This window comes from Ictalurus furcatus, chromosome 9, assembly GCF_023375685.1.
Source record: "Ictalurus furcatus strain D&B chromosome 9, Billie_1.0, whole genome shotgun sequence".
NCBI lineage: Eukaryota > Metazoa > Chordata > Actinopteri > Siluriformes > Ictaluridae > Ictalurus > Ictalurus furcatus.
This window is the reverse complement of record NC_071263.1, coordinates 25,306,190-25,332,134: the sequence shown is the minus strand read 5'-3', so window position 1 is coordinate 25,332,134 and position 25,945 is coordinate 25,306,190. Positions and strand designations below refer to the sequence as shown.

General features: G+C 38.8%; 1 protein-coding gene across 2 annotated transcripts in view; it reads right to left on the bottom strand.

The window, feature by feature from the left end:
* The window catches only part of LOC128612690 (calcipressin-3-like), a 30,686-nt gene extending 8,749 nt beyond the window's left edge, over positions 1 to 21,937 (bottom strand). The window contains exons 1-2 of one of the 2 annotated variants that reach the window (XM_053633036.1): positions 21,780 to 21,937; positions 21,536 to 21,625 (exon numbers count right to left, since the gene is read on the bottom strand). In XM_053633036.1, the coding sequence (XP_053489011.1) occupies positions 21,536 to 21,622 (87 nt within the window). In that variant the 5' untranslated portion in view covers positions 21,623 to 21,625; positions 21,780 to 21,937. Of the gene's footprint in view, positions 1 to 21,535 lie in introns of both variants that reach the window. The other variant, XM_053633035.1, reaches the window with a different exon arrangement.
* Positions 21,938 to 25,945: the final 4,008 nt, after the last annotated feature.

The window sequence follows — 25,945 nt, the reverse complement described above, 5'->3', positions numbered from 1 at the left end:
AACTATACTATATAATAACCCCACAAAAACTATACTATATATAATAACCCCACAATAACTATACTATATATAATAACCCCACAATAACTATACTATATATAATAACCCCACATGATAACTATACGATATATCCATAATTTATTATACAAATACTTAATGAGAACTATACTATTATATCAAAAAGCTATATGAGTACATAATAATACTATATTAGATTTAAAAAAAAACTATGAGAACTACACTACCTTGTAATTTATAAAAACTATACAGCTATACCGTATTAAACAAACACCTCAGGAGAACTATACTATATACTATTTATCAAAAAGCAATATGAGTACATGATGATTACAATATTATAAAAACTATACAAGAACTACACTATGCAATATATATACTCTAGGGACCTTGCAATAATTCTATTTAGAAATTTAGAGACTACCGATGGAGTCACAGAATGTGATTATTATACTACACTATATTATATAAAAATAATTAATTGTGACTTTTGATACTGAGTACAGTGCCACGGTGCCAAATGTCATCACCTGACATTCCTTACATTGTGTTTAAAATCTTGTACCATATTTCAGGTGGTGCACTAAATCCTGATAATGTTTTTTTATTATTACTTTATTATCTATACTGCTATATTACAACATATAAACTGTATAACTATTTCAGATTATCTTATCATGTTACGTCATTACATAGATATATTGTACACAAAACGTGTCATTTCCTTCAGAAAACTAGTACAGAATTAGCAAGAATGACAATATAAGCTATGACTAGTGAAACAGGACATAAACAGAGACCATCAGCTTAGGCCAGCAGCTTAGGCATGTGTAGACACAGTGTATACATTGATAACAATGGTCAAGGTTAACACTCCGACTTAGGAAACCTAGAATGGTTCGACTTAAAAAGATGTTAACTAGTAACACCGACACAGAGTAAAACAAGAAGTTCAGCACAAGCACATGGGAAGTGCAAGGCTCCACAGTGTGTGTCTGAGAGTCTGGGATGCTTACACGGATCCTGATAGTGGTGTTAATGAGGTGCAGGTGATAGGACTCAGGAGAGGTGGAGTGTTGAGCATGCATTGCCGGGGATAGACCCGTAAAACAAAACAACAAACAAACAAAAAAACAGTGCATCCTCATTTAATCCAAGTTCATGTGTGCCCAAACATAGTTAAGGATTCTTCACGGGTTCTTTGGATAGCTTTCTAACAATATTGAAATATCTCACAAAAAAATCTCACACTGTACATAAACACTGAATTATGAAGTCATGGTGTGGTTTGCTTCAGGGTTATTATAGTAAACTATAAAACTTTTATAAATACACCTATTAAAAGATGTACAAATAGCAAATGTTATAAAAATGAGTAAGCGACAGACTGAGTAGGTGCCTGTGATCTCCCTGGACACTGTCAGGAGTGTTAGTCTTGGTACTGAATTTTTTTTAAAAACCTGATACATTTTGTAATTTGGCTATAAACTAATTCCTTTTTTTCTACCCGTAAATGCTGATAATTAAATGGTGGTCAGTGGTGGCTTGGCGGTTAAGGTTCTGGGTTACTGATTAGAATGTCTGGGGTTCAAGCCCCAGAACTGCCAAGCTGCCACTGTTGGGCCCTTGAGCAAGGCCTTTAACCCTCTCTGCTCCAGGGGGCGCTGTATCATGGCTGACCCTGTGCTCTGACCCCAACTTCCTAACAAGCTGGGATATGCAAAAAAAATATCTGTATTTTATATGTGCTGTAATGTATATTTGCCAAATAAAGTCTATGATATTGATTTAAAACTTTTTATACAGTACATGCTGAATTTGAATCTATCCCTGTATTTAATCTATTCATGTTTAACCAGCAGGGAGAAATCCCACCTGACCCTTCACACCTTGTCCACTCGGTCTTCTTTTAGTAAACGGGACATAATTATCAGAACAATGACCTTCAGTTCATTGCTTATGCATATAAAACACAACATGTTCACATGCTGTTAGCTGTTAGCTGTTCAGTAACTGCTCACTGTTTTTTATTAACATGAAACAGTGGTGCTTTGTAGGTTTATGGTCAACTGACTGGAAAGTTGACAATCCCAGCAATGCTGTGTTGCCATTGTTTGGATGCTGTGACTTCTTTCCAAGCACGAACATGCTAAAAATGTTCACTGATCTGTACATGCAGTACTTTGAAAAAGTATTTGACCCCATCCTGATTTCTTCTGTTTTTGTGTATCTCTCGTACCAAATAGCTTTAGATCGTCAAACGAAATACAGCATAAAACAAAGGCAACCTGAGTAAACACAAAATACAGTTGTTGTTTTTTTTATTGAAGCAAAAAAAAAAAAAATCCAATACCAACTGGGCCTGTGTGAATAGGTATTTGCCACCGTAGCTACCAATTCTCCAAATATATGAAACTGCATTCATAAAAAGGTTCAGCTGGACTTGAGCATACCCTGTTGAATCAAATCAACACTTAAATAGAACATTTTCAACATGAGGCATGAAGTTGGTTAAAAGGTCTTACCCAGTAAAACACTATGCCAAAGTTGAAAGAAATTCCAGAAATGATGAGGAAGAAGGTTCCTCCAAGAGCACAGCAACTACTCATCCAGGAAGTCACAAAAGAGCCAAGGACATCAAAAGACCTAAATGCTTCTCTTGCATCAATAAAGGTTCATGACTCCACTATCAGCAAGACATGGGCAAAAATGGCCTCCAAGCATTAAGGCTCGTCTGAATTTTGCCAAAACACAGATTGATGATCCTCAAACCTTTTGGGAGAATGCTCTGTGGACTGATGAGTCGAAAGTGGAACTGTTCGAAAGACAGGTGTCCCATTACATCTGGTGTAAAACAAACGCAGAATTCCACAAAAAGAACATATCTACGGTCAAGCATGGTGGTGGAAGTGTGATGGTGTGGGGATGCTTTGCTGCTTCAGGGACTGGGCAACTTGCAATAATTGAGGGAAACATGAATTCTGCTCTCTACCAAAAAATCCTAAAGGAGAATGTCCGGTCTTCAGTCCGTAAGTTGAAACTCGAGCACAACTGGATTATGCAGCAACACAATGATCCAAAGCATAGGAGTAAGTGCTAGTACTAGAAGTAAGTGAAAGACTGAGCTCCAGTTATCGGAAGCGTTTGGTTGCAGTTATTGCTGCTAGAGGCGGCACAACCAGATTTTAAGTTTAAGGGGGCAATTAGTTTTACCTTATCCTCGTTTTATTCCGTTTGAAGATCTAAAACTATTTAGTATGGGATAAACACAAAAACAGAAGAAATCAGGATGGGGAAAATACTTTTTCACAGCACTGTATGTAGATGCACACATAATGGCTAGAATTTCTCATTTTAAGTCTGCATCCATTATTAAGAAATGTTTAGCCATACATTTAACTTTCCTTTTGTAACAACTGCAATACTTTCTCATAAGCAATAAAAAGTATGTTATTTGACTTGTTATTGGACACTACTGAAAACTGAAAAAAGATGATATTGATTAGTGTGCACATGAAGTTTCTTTGAACCTTGTTTTAAATAAGTGAAAAATGCTGAGCCTGGTTAATAACGTCTGACTCTAAAATAATCGCTCTCCTTCTTCCTCCCCCCAACTGCCCTTGTTTCTCGCTCTTTCTGACAACCTTGTCCTCTCTCTAATGTCTTGCCCCTCTCTGTTCCAAGACCATCTGGCTACCTTGGGAGAATTATGGCTGTGGAATAAACTGGTTCATATGCTCTTCACTGCCTGCTTCTTTTCTGCTTTGGGCTTTATGAAGAGATCCATACAGATCTAGTGCTGTTTTTACACAAAATAAGAACAAACTATAATTATCATCATCACCATCATCATCATCATCACTACAGGAACTGCAGTAGCATCTGGATAGATCATTTGGAGTTTTAAATTCCTTTTGAAATCCGCAATACTCCCAACCAAAGTCAACTGATCGACTGTTGTGTAATTACAGTCATTATTGTGATATCATTATGCTCATACTGTCCAACCTTACATCCATATCCTTCAATTTATAGAGAGTTAGACTAATGCCAATGGACTCAATGTGCTTGACTTTCATTTGACCTTGATCGAAAGCTTCAGTTTGGTCAATCATAGTCATAAAATGGTGTTTTTTTTCTTTGCAATATTTTATATTTACCTAATCGCAAGACCTTTGAACAGATGAGACACTTCTGTTTTTAATATTACACAGAGAGAATAAATGCATAATTCGCCGTTCATTCATCTTTATTCATTCGGTTTTCCTTGGCAACTTATAATTTTTTTTTTAATTAACCATGCTGTCAGTTCACTAACCATACCAGAGTGGGTAAATAAATCTAGCACTGATAAATAATAATCCAGAAATGTAGCGAGTCTCTGGTCTAATGAGCTTCCTTTAGCTAAACAATTAATATAAATGAATTTGATTGGATAATCCAATTCAAAATCCAAAGCTCTCTGTCGTAGTCTGGTCACTGAAATACATCATATGGCTAAAAGTTTGTCGACACTTGACCATCATACCCATGTGTGTTTGTTGAACATCCCATTTCAGATTTAGATTAATAACAACCTCCAATCTTCTGGGAAGGCACTCCACTAGATTTTGGAGCGTGGCTGTGGGGATGCATGTTCATTCAGCTACAAGATCAGGTACTGATGTTGGGTGAGGATGTCTGGGTGCAGTCGGTGTTCCAGTTCATCCCAAAGGTGTTCAGTGGGGTTGAGGTCAAGGTTCTGTGCAGGACACTAAAGTTCATCCACTCCAATCTTGGCAAACCATGTCTTCACAGAGCTCGCTTTGTGCTCAGGGGTATTGACATGCTGGAACATGTTTGGGCCTCTTAGTTCCAATAAAGGACATTTTTAATGCTACAGTATACAAAGACATTCTATACAATTGTGTGCGTTCAACAGTTTCGGGAAGGCTCACATATGCGTGTGATGATCAGGTGTCCACAAACTTTTGGCCATATAGTGTAATTCGCTAGTTCCACATCTGGACCATAGTCCACCAGTTGATGACCCCTGATCTATAATTATTAAACACTACAAATCAAAGTGGAAATGAACATATTAGTATACTGTAACAGCAGTCAGCGGAAGAGCAGCCATCTCTTTCTTCACTCAAGCTCTCTCACTCTACCAGTGTGTGCGCGCTCACATAAGAACAGCATGCACACATACAATAACGTACACCATAGGGGCAGTGGTGGCTTGGCAGTTAAGGCGCTGGGTTACTGATCAGAAGGTCGGGGGTTCAAGCCCCAGTACTGCCAAGCTGCCACTTTTGGGCCCTTGAGCAAGGCCCTTAACCCTCTCTGCTCCAGGGACGCTGTATCATGGCTGACCCTGCCATCCGACCCCAACTTCCTAACATGCTGGGGTATGTGAGGAAAAGAATGTCACTGTGCTGTAATGTATATGTGACTAATAAAGTATCATCATCATCATTATTATTATATAAGAAGTCATCTTAAAAGGCACATCAACATTCAGCATTTAATATTAGGTGATCATTACAACATGTAATTTCTCACTCATTATTTCCTAATACCGGCAGTTCACTTGTATGAATATAATAATTATACTCTACTAAACCCCTCTGATTATGAATTAATAATATGCGATGGAATAAACAATCCTTTGTGAATTTCTGAACCTTTTTGAACTACTTCACATCAAACCACATCTATTCTGCATCGTCGTCTATTCTGAAACGACAAAGGAACGATGGGTTCCTAGTGTTTATCGTCTCATCAGAGATGGAGGACAGGTCATCACCAGCTGCCCCAGCACACTTCACTCATCTAAATGATCGCCTCATCAGAGGGCAGGGACACAGAGAGAGGGGGAGAAAAGGGAGAAAACTGAGAGAAAAGTGTCAGAGAAAAAAAATTGGGAGAAAACAGACAAGGGAAAAAACCCCAGGAAGTCACAGATGGAGAGAGAGAGAGAGAAAAAGAGAGAGAGAGAAAGAGAGCGATAATACAGGGAAAGAAATATCAGAATGTTGAAATGAGTGCTGATGTGTTTGTAACATGGAGTGGTAACTAGAGAGGACGCAGCGATCACTAATTCATGGTGGTGCATTCTGAGTGCACTTCCTGACTCTGGTATACTCTTACAGACTCCAGCTCCACTCTGCCACTCCGGCCAGCACACGGCTGCCATGTTGTATTTTAGAGACGATAACAGATACCATTTCTCTATAAACTACATGTATGTGTGTGTATGTTTTCTAGAGATACAATGCACGAGAATGCACCGGGAATGTGTGTGTGTGTGTGTGTGTGTGTGTGTGTGTGTGTGTGTGTGAGCGAGAGACAGAACAAAAAAGAAAGATTAAATGAGAAAGTGAATGTTAAACATTCAAAGAGTGTGTAATGTCTGGTGTGTAATGTAATGTCAGTGTTCGGTCTATTTGCAGCTGATCGTAAATTTAATTAATTAAATATAAACAATTATAAAAGCAATAAATGATTCACCTAGCAACTGCAGTTAGCAGACTAAAGAGATGACATCAGCAGGTGTGCAAAAATGACATGATTCCATAGTATCATTGTTTCCACTCAAACAGATTTGTTTGTAGAAGCAGGAATTAAATTAGGTCAGATCACAATGAGTTGGTAGAAAGTTCAACTCCTGAAGTCTAACTTCATGTTTACTTGATCCCTAACAAACTAACATCTAACAAACTTCTCTTGGGCTATTACAGTAACGGAACAGCCCTTTAATACGGTGTCCAGGACTCCCTCAGTGGAAAATGGTGAAGGCAAGTCGACTAGGACATGAAAAGAACAGTACTGAAATGCAGATGAAGGTGTTTGGAGCCATCAAGGGTTCTTGTGGTTGAGTTACAGCAGCACAGAATCATGTGGCTTTAGAATGGATCCTTGTAGAGTTAGTATGGAATCATGTGGTGTCAGTGCAGTTTCTACTGGAGTTAGGAGTTATCATTTTGTGGAGTTTGAATGGATTCTTTTGGAGTTAACCCTGCATCTTGTGGAGTTAGCATGAAGTCTTCTGGCATCAGTATTAAACATTGTGGAGTTAGAACGGACTCGTGTAGCGTTAGTATGAAATCTTGCGGCGCTAACGTGGGATCTTCCAGACTTAGCATGAAACCTTGTGGAGTTCGAACGGATTCTTCTGGAGTTCTTGTGGAGCGGGCATGAAATTAGCGTGAGAATTTTGCAGCGTGAGAATGAACCTTGTGAAGTGAGGTAGCATGTAGCCGTGTAGATTACTGTTTGTAGTGTTAATGTGGAACTTCATACTAGGTTATTAACCTTGAATTGTTTATTATTGTGGCACTGTGTGGAATTAGCATTTTTTCCAACCCGATCCAAAGTAAACATATACTGGCCTGCTTCTGACCTGCTAATGGAAAAAAAAAAACGCTGAGCTAAAAATATGAAGGTCAACCTACTGCATTCTTTCACACAGTGTAGCTCTTTAAAATAAATAGCACGCTGGTGCTCCCTCAACACAGAGCACTGCGTTAAAAGTGCTGCAAGTTTCCTCTAATGATATTTTACTCAGCGTAAACAGGTTCGTGTTCTTTATTGTAAATGATAATGAGTTTACCTCAGAGATCTTAACCTAATTCTGTACATTTATTGGACATAGTCAGATAAATATTGCTGACTTCTAGGTTTTATCTTGACCTTTGTGATGAGGCTAAATTTAAAGTCCAAACTGGGACGTGGTGGGAAAGTGTGCCAGTCTGGTGTGTTGTTAATCTCTACAAACACTGCATTCCCTTAAATCTCTACAACAAGAATACAGTATGTTGTGATTTGATCTATCTGATCAAATGTGAGAAAAACCATAATACTGTACAGGCTGATCTGGAACCTTCATCCTGGTATACTGTACAGCGGGCTTTGTAACAGCTGAGAATTCCACCAGGCACTGATGTTTGTACATCTCAGCTATGGGAACAGGTGCTAGTCGGAGAAACACAGGGTGTATGCCTGAATAATACGCCATTACACCCCACAGACAGAATTCACAGCACAGCTATGGACATTCTTTCCAATACCAAATGTACAGCTGCTACAGAGAGAAGGTTTGAGGGTGTGAAGTCTGACGAGAGCTTTGGCAAAACAAGGACTGTACAATTCCTTTTGTGGTTCCGATCATTCTTTATTACTGTCTATAAATTCATAATACATGAATTCATGTGAGACACTGTATTCACAAAATGGTGTCTCTTTTTGAACGTGTTGTCTTGGTAGCCGTTGATGTTTCCTTTAATCCGTAGCTATTAGCGGAATAACTACAGCCACGTTGGAGCTAAAAATAACCCCAGCTATTCAAGGGCGTTAAATGTACACACAATAGCAAAGCCAATAATCACCATCAGCCTTGACAATGTGCAAATGATAGTGTGGAGATTATTGTAATGAACCAATTATTCCAATTTGACAAAGTAAGTCTGAAAAAATACTGAAGCAATGAAGCGCAAAACAGTGCTAACTGTCTCTTGGGTCTTATTCTAGGCACTGTTTAGTAAATCGCAAGTCTGTAATGCTAGAAAAGAGTCTGTAACATTGCTAACCATTATATATGGCCCCTAGTCTCTTAAAAGGTGGAGTATGTCATTTTCAAATGTGTGTCTAGACCTATAATAATCATATATTGTCATAGTTATATTTTCAAAACTGGATTTTGCAATATTGCCATATACATAGTGGCTCGCACTAATTTCTTTATTTTAGTATTCTCTTGTTTATATTCTGTCATTTTTCTGGCCCGAAAATGAGCTCCACCACTACAGAGTTCTGCCCCTTTTCCTTAAAAAAGTTAATCCAAGATGTAAAGTTTCAGCAGAAGAAGTGGGGTCAGTTGCAGAAGAAGGCAGCTTGTCAACATTTTTTTTTTATTGCAATTGCAATTTATTTAGCAGGCAACAGAGGGCTCAAAAAAATGACACACTGCTCCCTTAAACTGTTGTGTTTCACCTTGACAAATTGTCAAATGACTATATTATGGGAATTTCAATCAATTCTGCCTTTTTGCTCTCAAACCCCAGTCATCTGCGAGTCCCTTAGATATTCAAACATTGCTTAGAATTTTAAAAGTAGATAAGGATATTGTAAATGGTTTTTATATATAATGCAAAAAGCTTTTTTTTTTTTTTAATGATAACCTGGACAACAATCACATTTACACATTGTTATATTTACATTTATAATCATGTACATATTGCGTGATTTAAATAGCATTGATTTAATTTTACTCGAATACTAAAGAAAAGAAATCATATTTCAGTTTGCGCATAATTAAGTGCTTTCATTAAAGTCGGGCTTGTTTAACCACAGAGAAAAAAAATTATTTAAAAATAAATAAATAAATAAAAAAATTGGGGGCATGCAGACTACTGGGACTCTAATGATTTTTGGACTAAGAACAGAGTTGTTTTTCATTAAGAAAATGAACATGTTAAACAGACAAGATGTTTAATTAACCTGGCAAAGCTTAACAGCTTCTGGCAAAGCTTAGTGGCCCAATGGCATTGAGAGTGGAAGTAGAGCACAATGTAATAACTCTATTCCAATAAACTGTTATCAAATACCGTGCACAAATAGAACAGTGCAAAACAGGTACGTGGACTGCTCAAGGTATTACTGCTCACAGATAGAGCAGATTAATAAAGCTTTGATTTCACAAGAGAAAAGCAGTGTCGGTTGTTGAGTTGTTCGAGAACTCCTGATGACTTCCTGCTTTTGTCCCCATCAAACGAATCATCTTCATCTCCTATAATGTTGACTAATCTGATTGTCTCTCTGCAATTTCATGGAAAGGTCAGTCAAGATTAAGATGAAAGCGACACTCTAAGCAACTCAAGGATATGGCTGGTTTGTAAGATTTGTGGCATATTTAGTAGTTCAGTAAAACGTGGGTTTATATTCCACTTGGAGCGAACTCAAGGCATGCGATCAAATATGAAAAAAACAAAAAACAAACACTTGTGTTGCTTAAGATCAGGGCTGGGCAATTTATCATCTATATCATGATAAATGATTACGTGATACACTTTTCTGAGATATCGTCGGTATGGTGATTTTTTTTATGTTTTCAATAATTACAAGTGAAATGGTCCTGAATGGACGCTGTTGATTTGACGTAATTTTTTAATTCTTAGGCATTAAAGAAATGTATCGTCACTCTCAGACTGTCAGCTAAATTATACATTGTGATACACATTGTATATCGTAGAAACCTCCTCAAGAATCATATGATATTTTTGTCATATCGCCCAGCCCTACTTAAGATAACAATCTGTGAAGATGCGAATAAAGTATACATAAAGCAATAAAAATCACATTAATATGGAGAAGTAGTCAATGGTTAGAACTTGCAATTTTTCAACTCAGAAACGTAGGTCGATTATTAAAACTGTTATTTTGTCTCAATATCAAATCAAACCCTAACAGCAGAACTCTACTTATTGAAATTCTACTGTTGTAATATATTGGGCAATATTAGAGACATAACTGAGATTTAGGGCCTATGATTTTAATGCATGAACCATAAAACCAGACATAATATAAATGCTGCTGTATAACATACCGAACTACAGCTCTGGTTGGAACCTCTACAGAGAAATGATTACGATGCTTGATTGCAAATTGTTAAAGAATACTGGAACACTACATGGCACATGACGTGACCATAAGAATTTGCTTAAGATCTATTGATGGTTATGATAGATGGTGATGCCAGTTATGGAACATTCCCCAGAGGCCTTTAACTCATGGCTTGTCAGTCATGGCCACTAGTATTGAATAAGTCACAAGCAGAGATAAAGAAACCCAGTCTATCTGGATTATAGTGTAAGCCATTGTTTGGGGTGATGACAGTGTTTGGTGCAAAGGTTGATTCAGACTCCATCGGCGCAAACAGTTTGGATTCATTGGCTGAACAAAAGTAAACAAATGTAGTGCTGTTGTGACTGTAAAAAGGGTGTAGGGTTACAGAGTTCCTATTAATATAGGTGCATGCTGCATTATGGCAAGGATCTGGTTTTCCTTTCAAAAGCAGTCTTTTGAGATCTAAAAAAAATCCCAGATCAGTTTACAAGAAAGATAACATGATTGATACCATGATTTTGAAACTCTTAAGAGATTTTGAAAGACCTAGGACAATCAAATAATCCATCAGTCAATCAATAAGGTGTCTTCTTGGTGTATTTGAGAGACAATGCAATCCAACACTTGCCAACTGGTGACTATTCACATTGTATATGGCTCAATTCGTTTGCCTTTACTTATGAATCCATTTTTTATGAAAGTAAAACCACGTCATACTTGTTCATTTAAACGTACACGTTTTATACGAGATCAGGCTTAGGAAGCAAAGTGAGAATTGTATCGGAGGTCAGTAGTTCGCTACTTAAGGGCCCTTCTTTCCTTTGCCTGATGCTCTGACTTACCCAGACATAGACCAGATACATTCGCTCACCTATGACATTCTGATATGATTCAGAGTTTTGTTATGAAACTCATGCCATGACTTCTTGCTATTAGACCCTGCTCCTATTATGGCCAAAAACAGCTAAAGTTCACCATGGCGTCCATTAAATCAGCAAGAAAACACACTTTAAATAGAGCCTTGCAAAAAACAGTTTGACTGATGTTAAAAATAGGCATGTGTGTTTGCATAGACGTGTATGGGCTTTGTATCCAGTCTACGGCTATTGCTTCTCAGATTACTATCTGTTTTTCTTATATTAAAATAACCCACCCAGCCACAGAGATGAGATCTATTAAAATATTGACAGTTTGACCCTGACAAACAGCTGACAAGGCAAATTAACCAAACATCATTCGACAGACTCCCAAACATTCAGGTGGACATTACGTAATGTCCTTCACTTCATTAACCTTTCCCCCTCTCATGTTACAAATCCTGCCTGACTGAAAGACGCACACATCTATCAGACACAGAACAACACCACCTCATTATAGTGGCGTAGAGGGACAAATAGCATGTTTTTCACCTGACTGTGGTACAGAACCCATAAGTACGGTAAGGTGTCTGTTACCCAACACATAACTGCACCTATTAAAATGAGAGTTATTTAGAGATGCTGATGTTAACAGTAAAGACAAATAACTATGGATGTATCGATACCAATAGTGGTATCATGTATAGGTCTGATACCTTACATCCGATACCACGTGATTATATGACATAAACCTAGTGTACGTGGACAGGTAACACAAAAAGACAATGCTCTGCACACATTGCATGATTAATGATACCAATCAAAACAAAGCAGACTGCGAAGTGTGCTCTGTTTAAATATCAAGAGGAAGAACTACATCATCTTTCTACTAGTAACCTATTAAAACATCTTAAACATAAAATGCAACACAAATGCTAGCTGCAAATACTTCGCCAGATGAGGGGAAAAAAGATCTCCAGACAATCCTAAAGGGAGTGAAAATAACAGGGCTTACCCAGTATGCTGTTACTGACAATACTCATCAATGTTCAATGACAACAAGGGATTCTGACATAATGGAAACAAAAACGTACTTAACTTATCGCCGTTTCATACGTGACACAAAACCCGCTCCTCTCCACTGCAACTTTATCAAAGGAAACTAATCTAGCTCGCTACTGCAGCGCATTTAAAATCAGCTAGCTAACGCTTTCAAGAACAAGCCTAGTGTAGCGTATGTGCATGGATATATGTGCACAGTTCGTGGCCACCATGTACACCATAAACAGAGCTAAATAAAATGTTACTTGACATCCCGATTAATTCATCCTAAGTAGGTTACTCATTTTGGTATCAGTATCGGGATTGATGAGGGAAAAAACCCCCAAACAAATAAAATGGTATGGATGCATCTTTACTAACATTAGCAATAGTTGTAGAGGTTCTAGGTCTGAAGTACAATCTATGCCACATTTCATTTTACGTATAGAAACCTTAAGCAGATGACCAAATGGAACTTCCTGGGTTTTCCATTGTACTCAATGGGGGATGTTCCATCCATCCATCCATCCATCTTCTATACCGCTTATCCTCTTCAGGGTCACGGGGAACCTGGAGCCTATCCCAGGGAGCATGGGGCACAAGGTGGGGTACACCCTGGACAGGGTGCCAATCCATCACAGGGCACAATCACATACACATTCACACACCCATTCATACACTACGGACACTTTGGACATGCCAATCAGCCTACCATGCATGTCTTTGGACTGGGGGAGGAAACCGGAGTACCCGGAGGAAACCATGGGGGATGTTTTCAAACACTATTGAAGATTGCTATACTGTTAAAACTCGTAGAATTGTGATTTTTAACCAGCTAGTCTGGGTCCCAAACCACACACTATATCTCAAAGTAGTTTTCTAACCCTAAACGAATTGCGGTCAATTTGAATATTTGAACTCTGCCAGTAGAAAGTTCATTTTCTCACTGCAGTGACACGCCCTTTGTTTAAACTAGTTTAATCACCTAAATTGCTTCAATGTGATCAAGCGATTAGAATGTTTCATTACCAAAATGAGTGCGAGTCTACATGATGAACACCAGAAAATAAATAAGCGATTAGCCTGGAGCAACACGCGGGCACTTGGTGTGTATCCGATACCCTTTCCTACTTGTAATATTTCCCACAAGAGGTGGAATTCTACCTTTTAAACCAAGTGGCTTGTAAAGACTGAAGCTACTTTATTGGCCGAGCAGCGGAGACAAACATCGCTTCATCTTCTGAATGTATTCTACAGATCCCTGACCTGACAGATTGATGTAAAAATAAAATGATGCAATATTATGTTTATTTCTATTACTCAGTCATTAAAATAATTTAACAAATGTAGCTGTTCTATAGATTAACCTTTAGATTAACAGCTAGATACCAAAAAAAAACATTGTACTTTGTTTTAACATTTATAATATAGGACTCAGAAGAGTCAGACAAAAAAAACTTTATACAAGCTTCAAGTAAAATGTCAAAAACCTCATATTATGCAATAGCTTGTAGATCATGTAAAACTGTGATAACAGTCAGCAATTCAAATATTTTCCATTAGACGGTGTGATTCTGTATCATGCTCCGCAGCAGAAAAAAACAACAGGTTTTTCCTGCACTGTCAGATTCTATATAAAAATACACACGTCTGTGCAACCAGTGCTTCTACACTATGAATGTTCAGTATTGCTGGACATATTACCACTCCAATCAAATCTATATTAAAGCTGGACAAGGTAAACATGGCTGTCTTTTTGGCATGGGATCTCCATCATAGGCAGCGAGACTATAAAAAAAAGATTGAGAATTGCTTGTGCTATTGTCAGGAGTCATTTTTATAAGTATTATTATACTACTGCTTGCAATGACGTTGTTTGTATAGTAAATAAAGGTTAAAGTGCACGTTCAAAATTAAATAATTTTAAAACACTAACAAATGCTACAATCACGCTTTAACCTTAAACTCTCGGCTAATTACACTGCGCTTATTCAATTTACATAAAGGCTTTACAGGCACACTCCTATTCTGACATGCTTTTCAGAATGGTAGTACACTCACTGATCACTTTAATAGGAAAACCTGTACATCAGCCAATCCTGTGGCAGCAGCACGATGCATAAAAACATGCAGATACATGTCAAGAGCTTCAGATAATGTTCACATCAAACATCAGAACGTGGAAAATGGAATCTTAGCGACTCTGTGGTATGGTTGTTGGTGCTAGTATTGAATTTCTAAGAAACTGCTGATGTCCTGGTTTTTTTTTATGCACAACAGTCTCGGTTTACAGAGAACGGTGCACAAAAACATCCAGTGAGTGGCAGTTCTGCAGGTGGAAATGCCTTGTTGATAAGAGAGGTCAGAGGAGAACGGCCAGACTGTTTTGAGCTGACAGGAAGGCTACAGTAACTCAAATAATCACTCTTTACAATCGTGGTGAGTAGAAAAGCATCTCAGAATGCACAACATGTGAAACCTTGAGGCGGATGAGCTCCGACAGCAGAAAACCACATCAGGTTCCACTCCTGTCAGTCAAGAACAGGACACTGAGAGTACAGTGGGCACAGACTTACTCAAACTGGACAGGTGAAGACTGGAAAAACATTGCCTGGTCTGGTGATTGTCTGACTTTAATTACAACTTGTGATAACCCGTCTATGTTCAGTGCTCTTGGTATCCTGAGAAAAAGAGTGTACAATGTTGTTTTTTTTTTTTTTTTTAAATGGTACAGGTCATCTGACCATGAAAACAAGGGCAAAATGTTACCACACGGTCTGGTGTCAAATGTTAAAAGACAGACAGACAGACAGACAGACACAGAGAGACAAAGAGAGAGAATGAATACAGTCATGTGAAAAAATAAGTACACCCTATGGAAATTGTTGACATTTTTGACATATTTGGACAAGCAAACATTTAATCCTCTTTGAAACACTGCCTATTAATAAAGTTGATACACTATCAAATGACAGATAAAACTGACATTTTGTAGTAATCTTCAATAAAAAAAACCCCAGATCAGTCACATGGAAAAAATTAAGTACACTCCTACATTTACCACGCCTTCAATTCCATAAAACTAGAATCAGGTGTTCAGGATTGGGTGCCAGTGATTAGAACCTGCTTAGGGATTGCAGGTGGAACCGGTCTTATTTATACCCCTCTCATATCTAGTGTCTGGAGTTCCCTTTGTTATTGAGGTGTGTGGTGTCATCATGCCAAGTTCTAAAGAGCTCTATAAGGCCTTCAGAAAAAAAGGTTGTGGATGTCTATGAGTCTGGTGAGGGATTTAAAAAGATCTCCAAATTATTTGAAATACATCATTCCACTGTAAGGAAAATCATCTACAAATGGCGCAGATTTCAATCGATTGCCAGTTAGTCCAGGACTGGCCGTCCCAGCAAATTCAGCCCAAGAGCAGACCGTCTGATGCAAAATGAAGTCTCCAAGAACCCCAAAATTTCATCACAGGATCTGCTAGTAAGTCTTGCAACTGTTGGTGTCAAAGTGCATGCGTCTACAATCAGAAAGAGATTACACAAATTTGACCTGCATGGGAGGCGTGACAGGAAAAAGCCTTTGCAAGACTACAGTTTGCCAGTGAGCATATAGGCAAAGACCAGGCCTTTAGGAATAATGTGCTCTGGACAGATGACTGAAAGACAGAGTTGTTTGTCCACAGTAACAGACATGTTTGGCGCAGACCAAAGACAGCTTTTCAGGAGAAGCACCTCATACCAACTGTGAAGCACAATGGTGGAAATGTTATGGTTTGGGGTTGCTTCGCTGCCTCAGGGACTGGACAGCTTACATTCAGTGATTCAACTATGAATTCTGCATTATATCAGAGAGTGCTTGAAGATAATGTGAGGCCATCTTTCCGAAAGTTGAAGTTGAACTGAAAATGGATCTTTCAACGGGCTAATGATCCTAAGCACACTAGCAAATCCACCAAGGAATGGCTCAAAAAGAAGAAATGAAGGGTTATGGACTGGCCTAGTCAAAATCCAGATTTAAATCCCATTGAAATGTGGGGGGATTTGAAATGGGCAGTACATGTAAGAAAACCCTCAAATATCTTGCAACTGAAAGAATATTGCATGGAAGAGTGGTCAAAAATTCCAGCAAGCCTGGTGGACAATTATACAAAACACCTACAAGACGTTATTTCTGCTAAAGGGGGCAATACTAGCTTCTGAGGCCAAGAGTGTACTTACCTTTTTCACAGAAAAATATCACATCTATTTATATTTCTGTTGAATAAATGGTTGAAAAATCCAATTTTCCTTGTGGTTTCCTTCAAGTATATCAACTTTATTAATAGGCAGTTTCAAAGATGATCAAATGTTTGCTTGTCCGAATATGTCAAAAAAGCCACCAGTTTAGTTTCCATGGGGTATACTTATTTTTTCACATGACTGTATGCAATAAACCATGACTAGAGAGGAAAGCAAAAATGAACAGACATGACAAAAGAAGTGTTTGTTGTCTGTGGTATAACGAGCACCAGTTAGTGCAGTGTATTAATCTTCTTACACCAGAGCTGAAACAATGATTATTCACACTCCAATCAATCAATCTCCAACCTCCTATATTTCTCCTTCTGCCTCTCTCTTTCTTGATTATCTTTTATAAAGAGTACAATGAATGACTAAATAAAAACCGCTTGGAACACATGGAGTGCTGTTCAGAGACACTTTTCTGTCTTTCTTCATGGTTATCTCTCGGTTTCTATGTCTATCTTGACCAGTCCCTGACCAGCAGCCACAACAAAAAATAATGACCAGCAAGGTAGCAACAGCATAAACAAGGTTCAACAGCACACATGAGAGATGCTGTGTGTGTGTGCGTGCGCGTGTGTGATTAGGGTTTAGCACGGCAGGGGAAGCAAGGCTTGCTGGGAGGTGTAGTCAGTCATGATTAGCCACATACAAACAATGACTCATCTCCTGACCAAAAGGATGGCTATACGCTTCATTTATTTGGACACAAGCAAACAGTTGATTCAACACAGGTAATCTGACTGTGTACAGTGTACTACCTGCATCCTGGGTGTGTGTTGCCAGAGACACACACTGTGTCTGATACTGCAATGCTACACTTTCTGTGGTGACTGAACATTCAGTTCAGTTAGAACTCAATGACGAACCCTGTCCTGAATATGAGTGTGTGTGTGAAAAAAAATGGAGGTAATAATGTATGAAGTGAATGTTCATTCTTTAACCAATGTTTAATTTGTGCTGGAATGAACTGAATCATAACCAGCTAATAATACACAATTAGGACCAGACCGTATGTTTCAGTTTTATTATTTGCCAATATTGACATCTTATCTTTATGATACATAATGAGTCTTTATGGGTCACATATACAGTAGAGCACAGTGAAATTCTTTTCTTTGCATACCCCAGCCTGTCAGCGCAGGGTCAGCCATGATACGGCACCCCTGGAGCAGAGAGGGTTAAGGGCCTTCCTCAAGGGCCCAACAGTGGCAGCTTAGCAGTGCTGGGGCTTGAACCCCAGACCTTCTGATCAGTAACCCAGAGCCTAAAACCACCAAGCCACCACTGCCCCCATGCATGATGCAGTAAAGGCTTTCAACTAAAATAAACAGTAGTGGCTCAGCCATCAATAAATCACTCATTCACAACTCCATACATTTTGAATTCCATTGAAATGATCTTATTTGACTGATAAATTAATTTTTAAAATTTCACTATGACAGATATAAGAGTATGTTCTGTTGATTTGGTTGAATTTCTAGATGTTACACAATCGAGTTGTGGCGTGCTCATTGCCCCACTTGCCTTCCATAGTTATTGTATCTAGTTGTCAAAAAAATGGGAGCGGCAACATGCACTAATAGCGGTTCCTTGAGGCAGGAGTCATGCGGCCCCATGCTCGGTGGTGGAGCAGCAGGAAGGATAGGTAATGGCAGGGTTGCCACATTGGGCTAGTTCAAAAATTGTATTCCAAGATCTTACAGAATTAAATCGAAAAAAAGGCAAAGAGTAAGTGCAGACGGTGTCTATGATGTACAGAGCCATTTCAATTGTAAGATGTATTGCAAAGATTGTAGATGGATTGGGGATGACTGTGTGGATAATGTCCGTACATCAGAAATATAAAAGGCTGAGAAAAAGAAGAAAATGTCTTCCTTTTTTGATGCCAAAATTGTTTTGGGTTTCATGAATTTTGATTTGTTTTTGAGATGTAGTTGGCTGGATATTTTGCTGAAACCTGGCAAACGATATTACCTCAAACACAGTTAATGATTTTACCTCAAACACAGTTAATAATATTACCTCAAACACAGTTGCTAGACTGTACAATGGATGACTGTATGTTGTCAACTCTTAACTGCCTATTACACTGAGGTTACTCTTAAAAATGTTTTTTTTTTTTTTTTTTTTTTTTAAATCACTAGATAGCAGCCTATAGCATAAGTCAAGTGTGATAATGTCTCGGTTCATTTTGTTTAAGGCTATATAGTCAATTTATACAGGTTTTTTGTGGACAAAAAAATTTTGTGGCTTCGCCTTTTTTCAAAATTTGTGATGCAACTTGCAGGGTTTTTTGTTCTTTTTTTTTTATCAGAAAACTGCTTGAATTGGAGAAATTACAATTGCACAAAATTGTTTTGTGTGGTTTTTCACAGTGACTACATATACATGGACAGCAGTAATCTAATTATTGACCTTATTCTGAATAAGACAATATTCTGATTAAGGTGCTTACATGAGTCGCTTTTAGAATATTTCTATCATGTTCCCGTTTTACATGTTATAGAACATAGATCAATTAACAGCACACGTCATTACGTCAACGCGCCACGCCGTCTGACGCCCCTCCAGAATTTCACGTATCGACGTACAGTTGGTCTTCGTTATGGTACCGTGTACAATTTTGGGTGTTTTTATTTTTAATTTTTACGAACGCTTCAAGTGCGGTTAATTATTTGTCATGCTGTACGTGCTAATAGACGACTGCTTGAAGCCTTGGGCTGCGTCCCAAACCGCGTACTTACCTACTGTATAGTAACTGAAATACATGCATCTCGCCTACTATATAGTAGATACGTACATGGTTTCGGACACAGCTCTCTTGTTTGCAGTAAAACGGGTGAGCGCTGCCGTGTGTGTACGTGTCCTGTCGCAAAATGCGGTGAAAACTCTCACACGAGGTTAATAGTGTGATTAAGGTGTGTACATGTCTGTAATGCACTTCGATAATGCGACTAAAACAGGAATACTCCACATGTCTTAATTCCATTTGTGTTTACTTCGAGTATGACTTTAATCGGATTAAAGTAATAAAAAAATTGCTGTTTACATGGTAGTTTCTTAATCAGAGTATCGTCTTCATCGGGTTAATATTGGATTATTGTTGTCCATGTAAACGTACTGAGTGATGATTGTTGGTAAATTAGACCTTTTAGCTGTACTCATGTTCATCGCACGTGAATCGAAGAGGGCTTTGACTGAAGGCGCTTTGTGATGTCACATGTCGGCCCTAATCTGCGGAAAATCTGCGGTAATTTAGAAAAATTAGCTCCTCCGAATATTGCAGTGTGTGCTTGATTTTGCGTTCATTTTTCCAATCACAAAATCCCATATGGACTGTATAGTCATTAACGTCATGAGCCGCTGGGGCAAATAAACCCGTTTTTCTTTAAAGAATGGCAGTTAACAATTTGACTTGCTTTGACATGTATATGTTTCTATAAAACATTAAGAAATGCATTACATCATCTTTATTATAATCATCACACATACATACATACATACATACATACATACATACACCAGTGAACAACTGTTTAACATTCTGCTTCATGCAATAAGCACAACTTAATGTAATGACATCTACAAACACAGTGAAGCATTCGAGAAGATCTGCAACAGCATACAGGCATTTAGACTCATGCATCTCTGCATACCTTACCTTACCTAACACACACACACACACACACACACACACACACACACACACACACACACACACACACTGCAGTGTCAAGGTAGGTTAGTGGGGATGGTGTGCACGTGTGTATGAGACCAGGGTTCGCCAATGCGTCTAAACCAAGGTTTTCTCCGGCCACCGTTTCCTCTCTCCGGTATTACCGAGTCTATAAAATTTCTCCCTGCGCTTCGCGCGCGCGTCACTCGTTTTAGCGCACCGATGACGTCACCGACGCGTGCAGCGGAATGTTAATGCGGAGCTGCAGCTTCATTCACAAAAAAATAAATAAATAAATAAAACAGTCAGTAGCCACAATGCCCTATTCTCTACAAACAAACAAACAACATGCATTCAGGATATTATTTTCTCACTAGGTTTTTTATTTTTATTTTTATTTCTTTATTTTATGGGCACCAGCTTATTCCTGTAGTCTGTGGTTATTTTATTTTATTTATGCTTCACTGTTCTTTCACGTGACCGCAAAACTCCCAAAATAACGTGACAAAAAAAAAATTCAGATTCAGTTTCATTTCTGAATGCGTTTTGGATATTTTGCCAATTAAAAATAATAATAATAATAATAATTCAGAGGATTTGTTTGAAATGTTCGACACTTCAAAAGCTTTCACACGGCTCCTGTTGTCAGGGGGCGTGGTTACGTCTGGGCGACCATAGCAACCGTCCTTCGCCGCATAGATCAAATAAAACAACAATGTAATGATGAGACTTTGACATTGAACACAAAGTGCTTATTTTACCATAGGGGTCAGATCGTTGTTGGAATCACTTGATAGCCGGGTTGTCTTATGATGAAAGGAGAGCAAACTTAAATATTTTACATACTGACAGAGAGAGAGAGAGAGAGAGAGAGAGAGAGAGAGAGAGAATATTAGAACTGTGACCCTGGGCGAACACACTGAACACTTGGGCTGATTGGCGAGCATGCAGCTATGAAGCTTGAGCATGCAGAGAGACAGAGAGACAGAGAGAGAGAACAAACAAAACGCAGGCATGTCTTATTTCTGTCCTTTCAAACAAATGATCAGTACCTGCATTTTGTCGGACGTGAACACCTCAGAATCCACGTCGCACGCGATGAGCGTCACCAGTTCCACTTTCATATCGATCGATGGCATTCCCTTTTAAAACGATCAACAATGTGGTTTTTATTATTATTATTATTATTATTATTATTATTAAGCAGATCTGATTTTATTCCTCTCTCGTTCCTTTCCGAGTCAGACTGAATATAAATGTGCACCGCTCTCTGTGTGCTGCGTTCACTGGGTTCACCTGAGATGCGCTACTGAAGAGACCTGAGCACGCGCTGACTCAACTCCTGCCTGTCTGACCCTCGCTGTCTTGAACGCAAGGGGCGGAGTTAAGCCGTTCCAAACGCACCAATCAGCGCGCGCCCCGGTACTGACGCCACCAGCCTGCATACACTGTTGTGTGATCAATCACTAAAAGATGTTTTTGAGTTAGTTTTAGGGTTTCTTTTCCCATTAAGTGCTCTGTTTCCCTGTTAGAAATGCACAAATGATCCATCATGTACTTTCAGTGAGCATGTTATAGGTTCAAGAAAGGCCTGTGTGTATGAAAAAAATAAATGTTACTATGGTAACCAGTAGTAGGAACGCCTACTGGCAACTTCATAGTACAGCGACTGCCGACTTGCAGTGATAAAATCACGGTGTGTGTGTGTGTGTGTGTGTGTGTGTGAAAATGTACCTTTCTGAACGACACGCTGTAAAAACACCCTAAATCGCACTAAAATCATTGTAACACACCATCAAGTGGCTTTGACTACTATAGAAAGGCAACCAAAATAGACAGATAGATAACATTATTCATTTTTTAAAGTGGCAGTGCAGTACAAACATTATAAACATTGTACACCATGTGAAAAACATCCATGGATATGGATAATGTATAGTGGCAGTTCTACTATCATCCTATGAACTTATCCTAAATTGGCTCAATGCAGATAGTGTCCCAGCACCGTAATGAGCTGATGTACAGTGTCATTACAATTGGTACGAACGACCTCCTGTACCGCTCCTTTCTACAGCTGAGCTGAAGGAGTCTTCTACTAAAGGAGCCCCCCCCCCACCCCCAAGCCTCCCCTATCATGTGGCACACCCCCCTCCCACCCATATTGGTGGAGACCAGGTATAATGTTGATCTATTCTATATAAAATCTATCTATATATATAACCTAATGTATAATCTGTTTAGATAGATAGATAGATTTATAGATATTTTTGCTTCTGTACGTTTTAAAATTACTTTACATAACATTTATGATTTATTTTAATAACATGACTTTTTTTTTAAAAAAAATCTATAATGGACAGGTATGGGACATGAATTATCAAAAAATGTTTCTGAACACTATAACTACTTTGAAAAAGAGAACCAGGCTGTAATAACGTGTACGATTTTACATGTAAAACATGTCGCAATCCATTCGGCTTGCGTTCTAAAAAAACATTCGCATAAGAATTATGTAAATTAGGACGAAGGGCGCGTCTCGTTATCCACGACATTGTTAAATGTCTTGCTTGCTTCTTTTTACATTTCACATCTATGTCAGCTGCCGTGCGATCACTGGGTAGTGCTGCTCTGGTTCTCAGCCACTCACTGAACAGAGCAGACGCGGAGAGAGGTGTGAGTGCAGTGAGAAAGCAAACCTAGCGCTTGCAGGACAGTACTGGCGACAATTGGAAAGTTGCTACGGTTTGTCCAAAAAGTCACTAGATTTGTCATTAGGCATTTTTTTTTTTGCAAAAAAGAGTCACTAAAGGGGTCTGAAAAGTCACTAAGTTGGCAACACTGGTCCACACTGTCATCTAGATAAAAGGCAGGCTAAGCTCCGCCTCTCCCCAGCAAGAAGAAAATACAGAGGGAGAGGGAACGTGGGGTTTTTCATTTATGCACATTCTATTCTATTCTGTTCTATTTGAAAAGCAATAAAATACACAGAGTGCCCAAATGATGCCCCGCCTGTATTTTGTTTCTTGAAAACAATTTACACCCCCCTTCCGATCTCTCAGTGCCCCCCGTGCTGGGAACCACTGCTCAATATGATAAAATCCAGTTTACTGTAGCCGTGATACTTCCAGTGGTTCAATGTAAAATCCCAAGGCCGCACATAAGAGCGGGGTTAATAGTTGTAAAGTGATATTGCCGAAAAATGTCACCGATACGTGTGCTGCCTACATTTTTTGTACATTTATAAATTTCTGCTGATGTTTGCAGTCCAGCTGCATGAGAATTAAATTTCAGTTTCCCTGGTAACCATTAACTACTACCATGGTTTTACTATGATACTCCATGGTAACTATGTTTGCACGTTTAACCATGAACTAAAATGATAAAAACATCTTAGATTGTTTTGGAAATTGTTTTGCAATGTACTTGCCAATATATTCCAATATGAAGCAATGCTGGCTGTTTGCTACAATGAAGTTTGCTCTCCGTTAAAGTGTCAACTTCTGCAAGGTTGATTTTTTACTTGCTCTCGCATATAAACCAACATGTTGATGACAAGGAATGATTCCTTATGAGGTTCAATTCAATACAATTTGTTTTCATTTAATTTTGTGCTTTTACCAACTGACATCGTCACAAAGCAGCTTTACAGAAATTCAGATATAGATTTAGACTTATTCCTAATGTACAAGCCAGAAATAATGGTGGCAAGGGAAAAACTCCCTGAGACAGCATGAGGAAGAAACTTTGAGACCTGGACTATAACAATATAACAAACAGCTGGCACAGATATGGTCTCAAGGCAGATAGACTTAAGGCTTAAGGCAAGATACTGACAGTAAAACGCTTCCTGATCTTGAAGTCAGAGGACGATGGGGAACTAATGGTGTGGGCAGTGGCAAGTTCAGATTGGTTGCATGGGGGATGTGGGGGTGGTTGGGGTTTAAATACGGTTGCATTCGTGTCTCATCCCACTCTCAGATCTGATTTGATCAAGGTTTTGGGTGGCAAGACCTACATGTGACCATGCTCCTGGGTGTGGATGTGAAAAGTGCTAGGCAATGCCTTCAGATATCAAACGTATTTGCTTGCTGAAGAGGTGATCTCCTTCAGAAGCATGGACTGAGGAAGACCCAACCGATAGCAGCTTTACTCTGTGTGTATTTTAACTGCCGCTCCATTGGGTTGTGCTGTTCTAGGATACAGCATGACATTGGTGATGTTCCTCTGAGACCGCAGGAGTTTGTCAATGATTACAATTTTCACTGAATTCATGAATGACATCGGTTTTAAAATTGTCTGTGAAACAAGTTAGTTCTTGTGATCATTTACATTATAGCATCTGTAAACAGCCGTTAACTTACCAGCCTCTATTTTGTCTCTCTTGAACAACCTAGTAGATTAAAACCTTTGACAAAGGACAGGAATAGAAGACTAATGGCACTAGCCAAAATAGGTCTGCTTCTGGGTTTTACAGTGCTATGAACATTGCGTTAATATTTTTTGTTGCTTTTCAAAGTGCATTATTCTGTCAGTAGTACTAATAGAACCTCTCGTGTTGTCTGTAGGAAGAAAAGAAAAGCAGGGCAGTAGAACAGTTCGAGCTTCCAGGTATTTCGTTTCCTCTCTCTCACACACACACACACATTCATAGAACTATGTATATTGTATGTCAGTGTATGTCTTTGTACTGTATCACTGTAGCGATCAACTGATTTGACATTTCTTTTATTCTTTTCTGAGTATTCATGTTTTAATATAATAATGAGGCTATAAATAGAACACCATGAATCACACACACAATGTACAGCAATGGCACTGGAGACATCATGCTGTGTGTCTGTGTGTGTGTGTGTCAGAAGGAGTAACTCACTTAGTGTGCATGAGCTGTTGTGTGTATTGGACTATCCATCTCGAGTCTGACGGGGTCAAGCTAAAGAACTGGAAACAATTTATTGGAAAAAACTGAGTGGTTTATAGTTTATGTGAGGGTGGGATTTTTTACATGTAGTGCAAATGAATAAATTTGTCGTGTGTGTGTGCACGAGCATGTGTAGACTGCTTTACTATCTCACCCTGCTCTACCAGCCTCTGGCTTCACTGCAGCTGCAGCAAACTAGGGCAAGATATTTATAGAACAGAGAGAGAGAGAGAGAGAGAGAGAGAGAGAGAGAGAGAGACACACACACAGAAAGAGAGAAAGAGAGACACACATACACACACACAGAAGGAGCGAAAGAGAGAGAGACACACACAGAAAGAGAGAGAGAGAGAGAGAGAGAGAGAGAGAGCGAGAGAGAGAGAGGGTCCAGATGCAGAGGAATGCAGGGTGATGCAGCAGAAATAGACAGAGAGACAGAAAGGAGGGAGAGGGAAAGGGAGAGAGAGAGACAGAGAGTGAACAGAGGACAGACATAAAAAAATAAAAATAAATAAATAAATAAAAAATACAATTCCACAGCTCC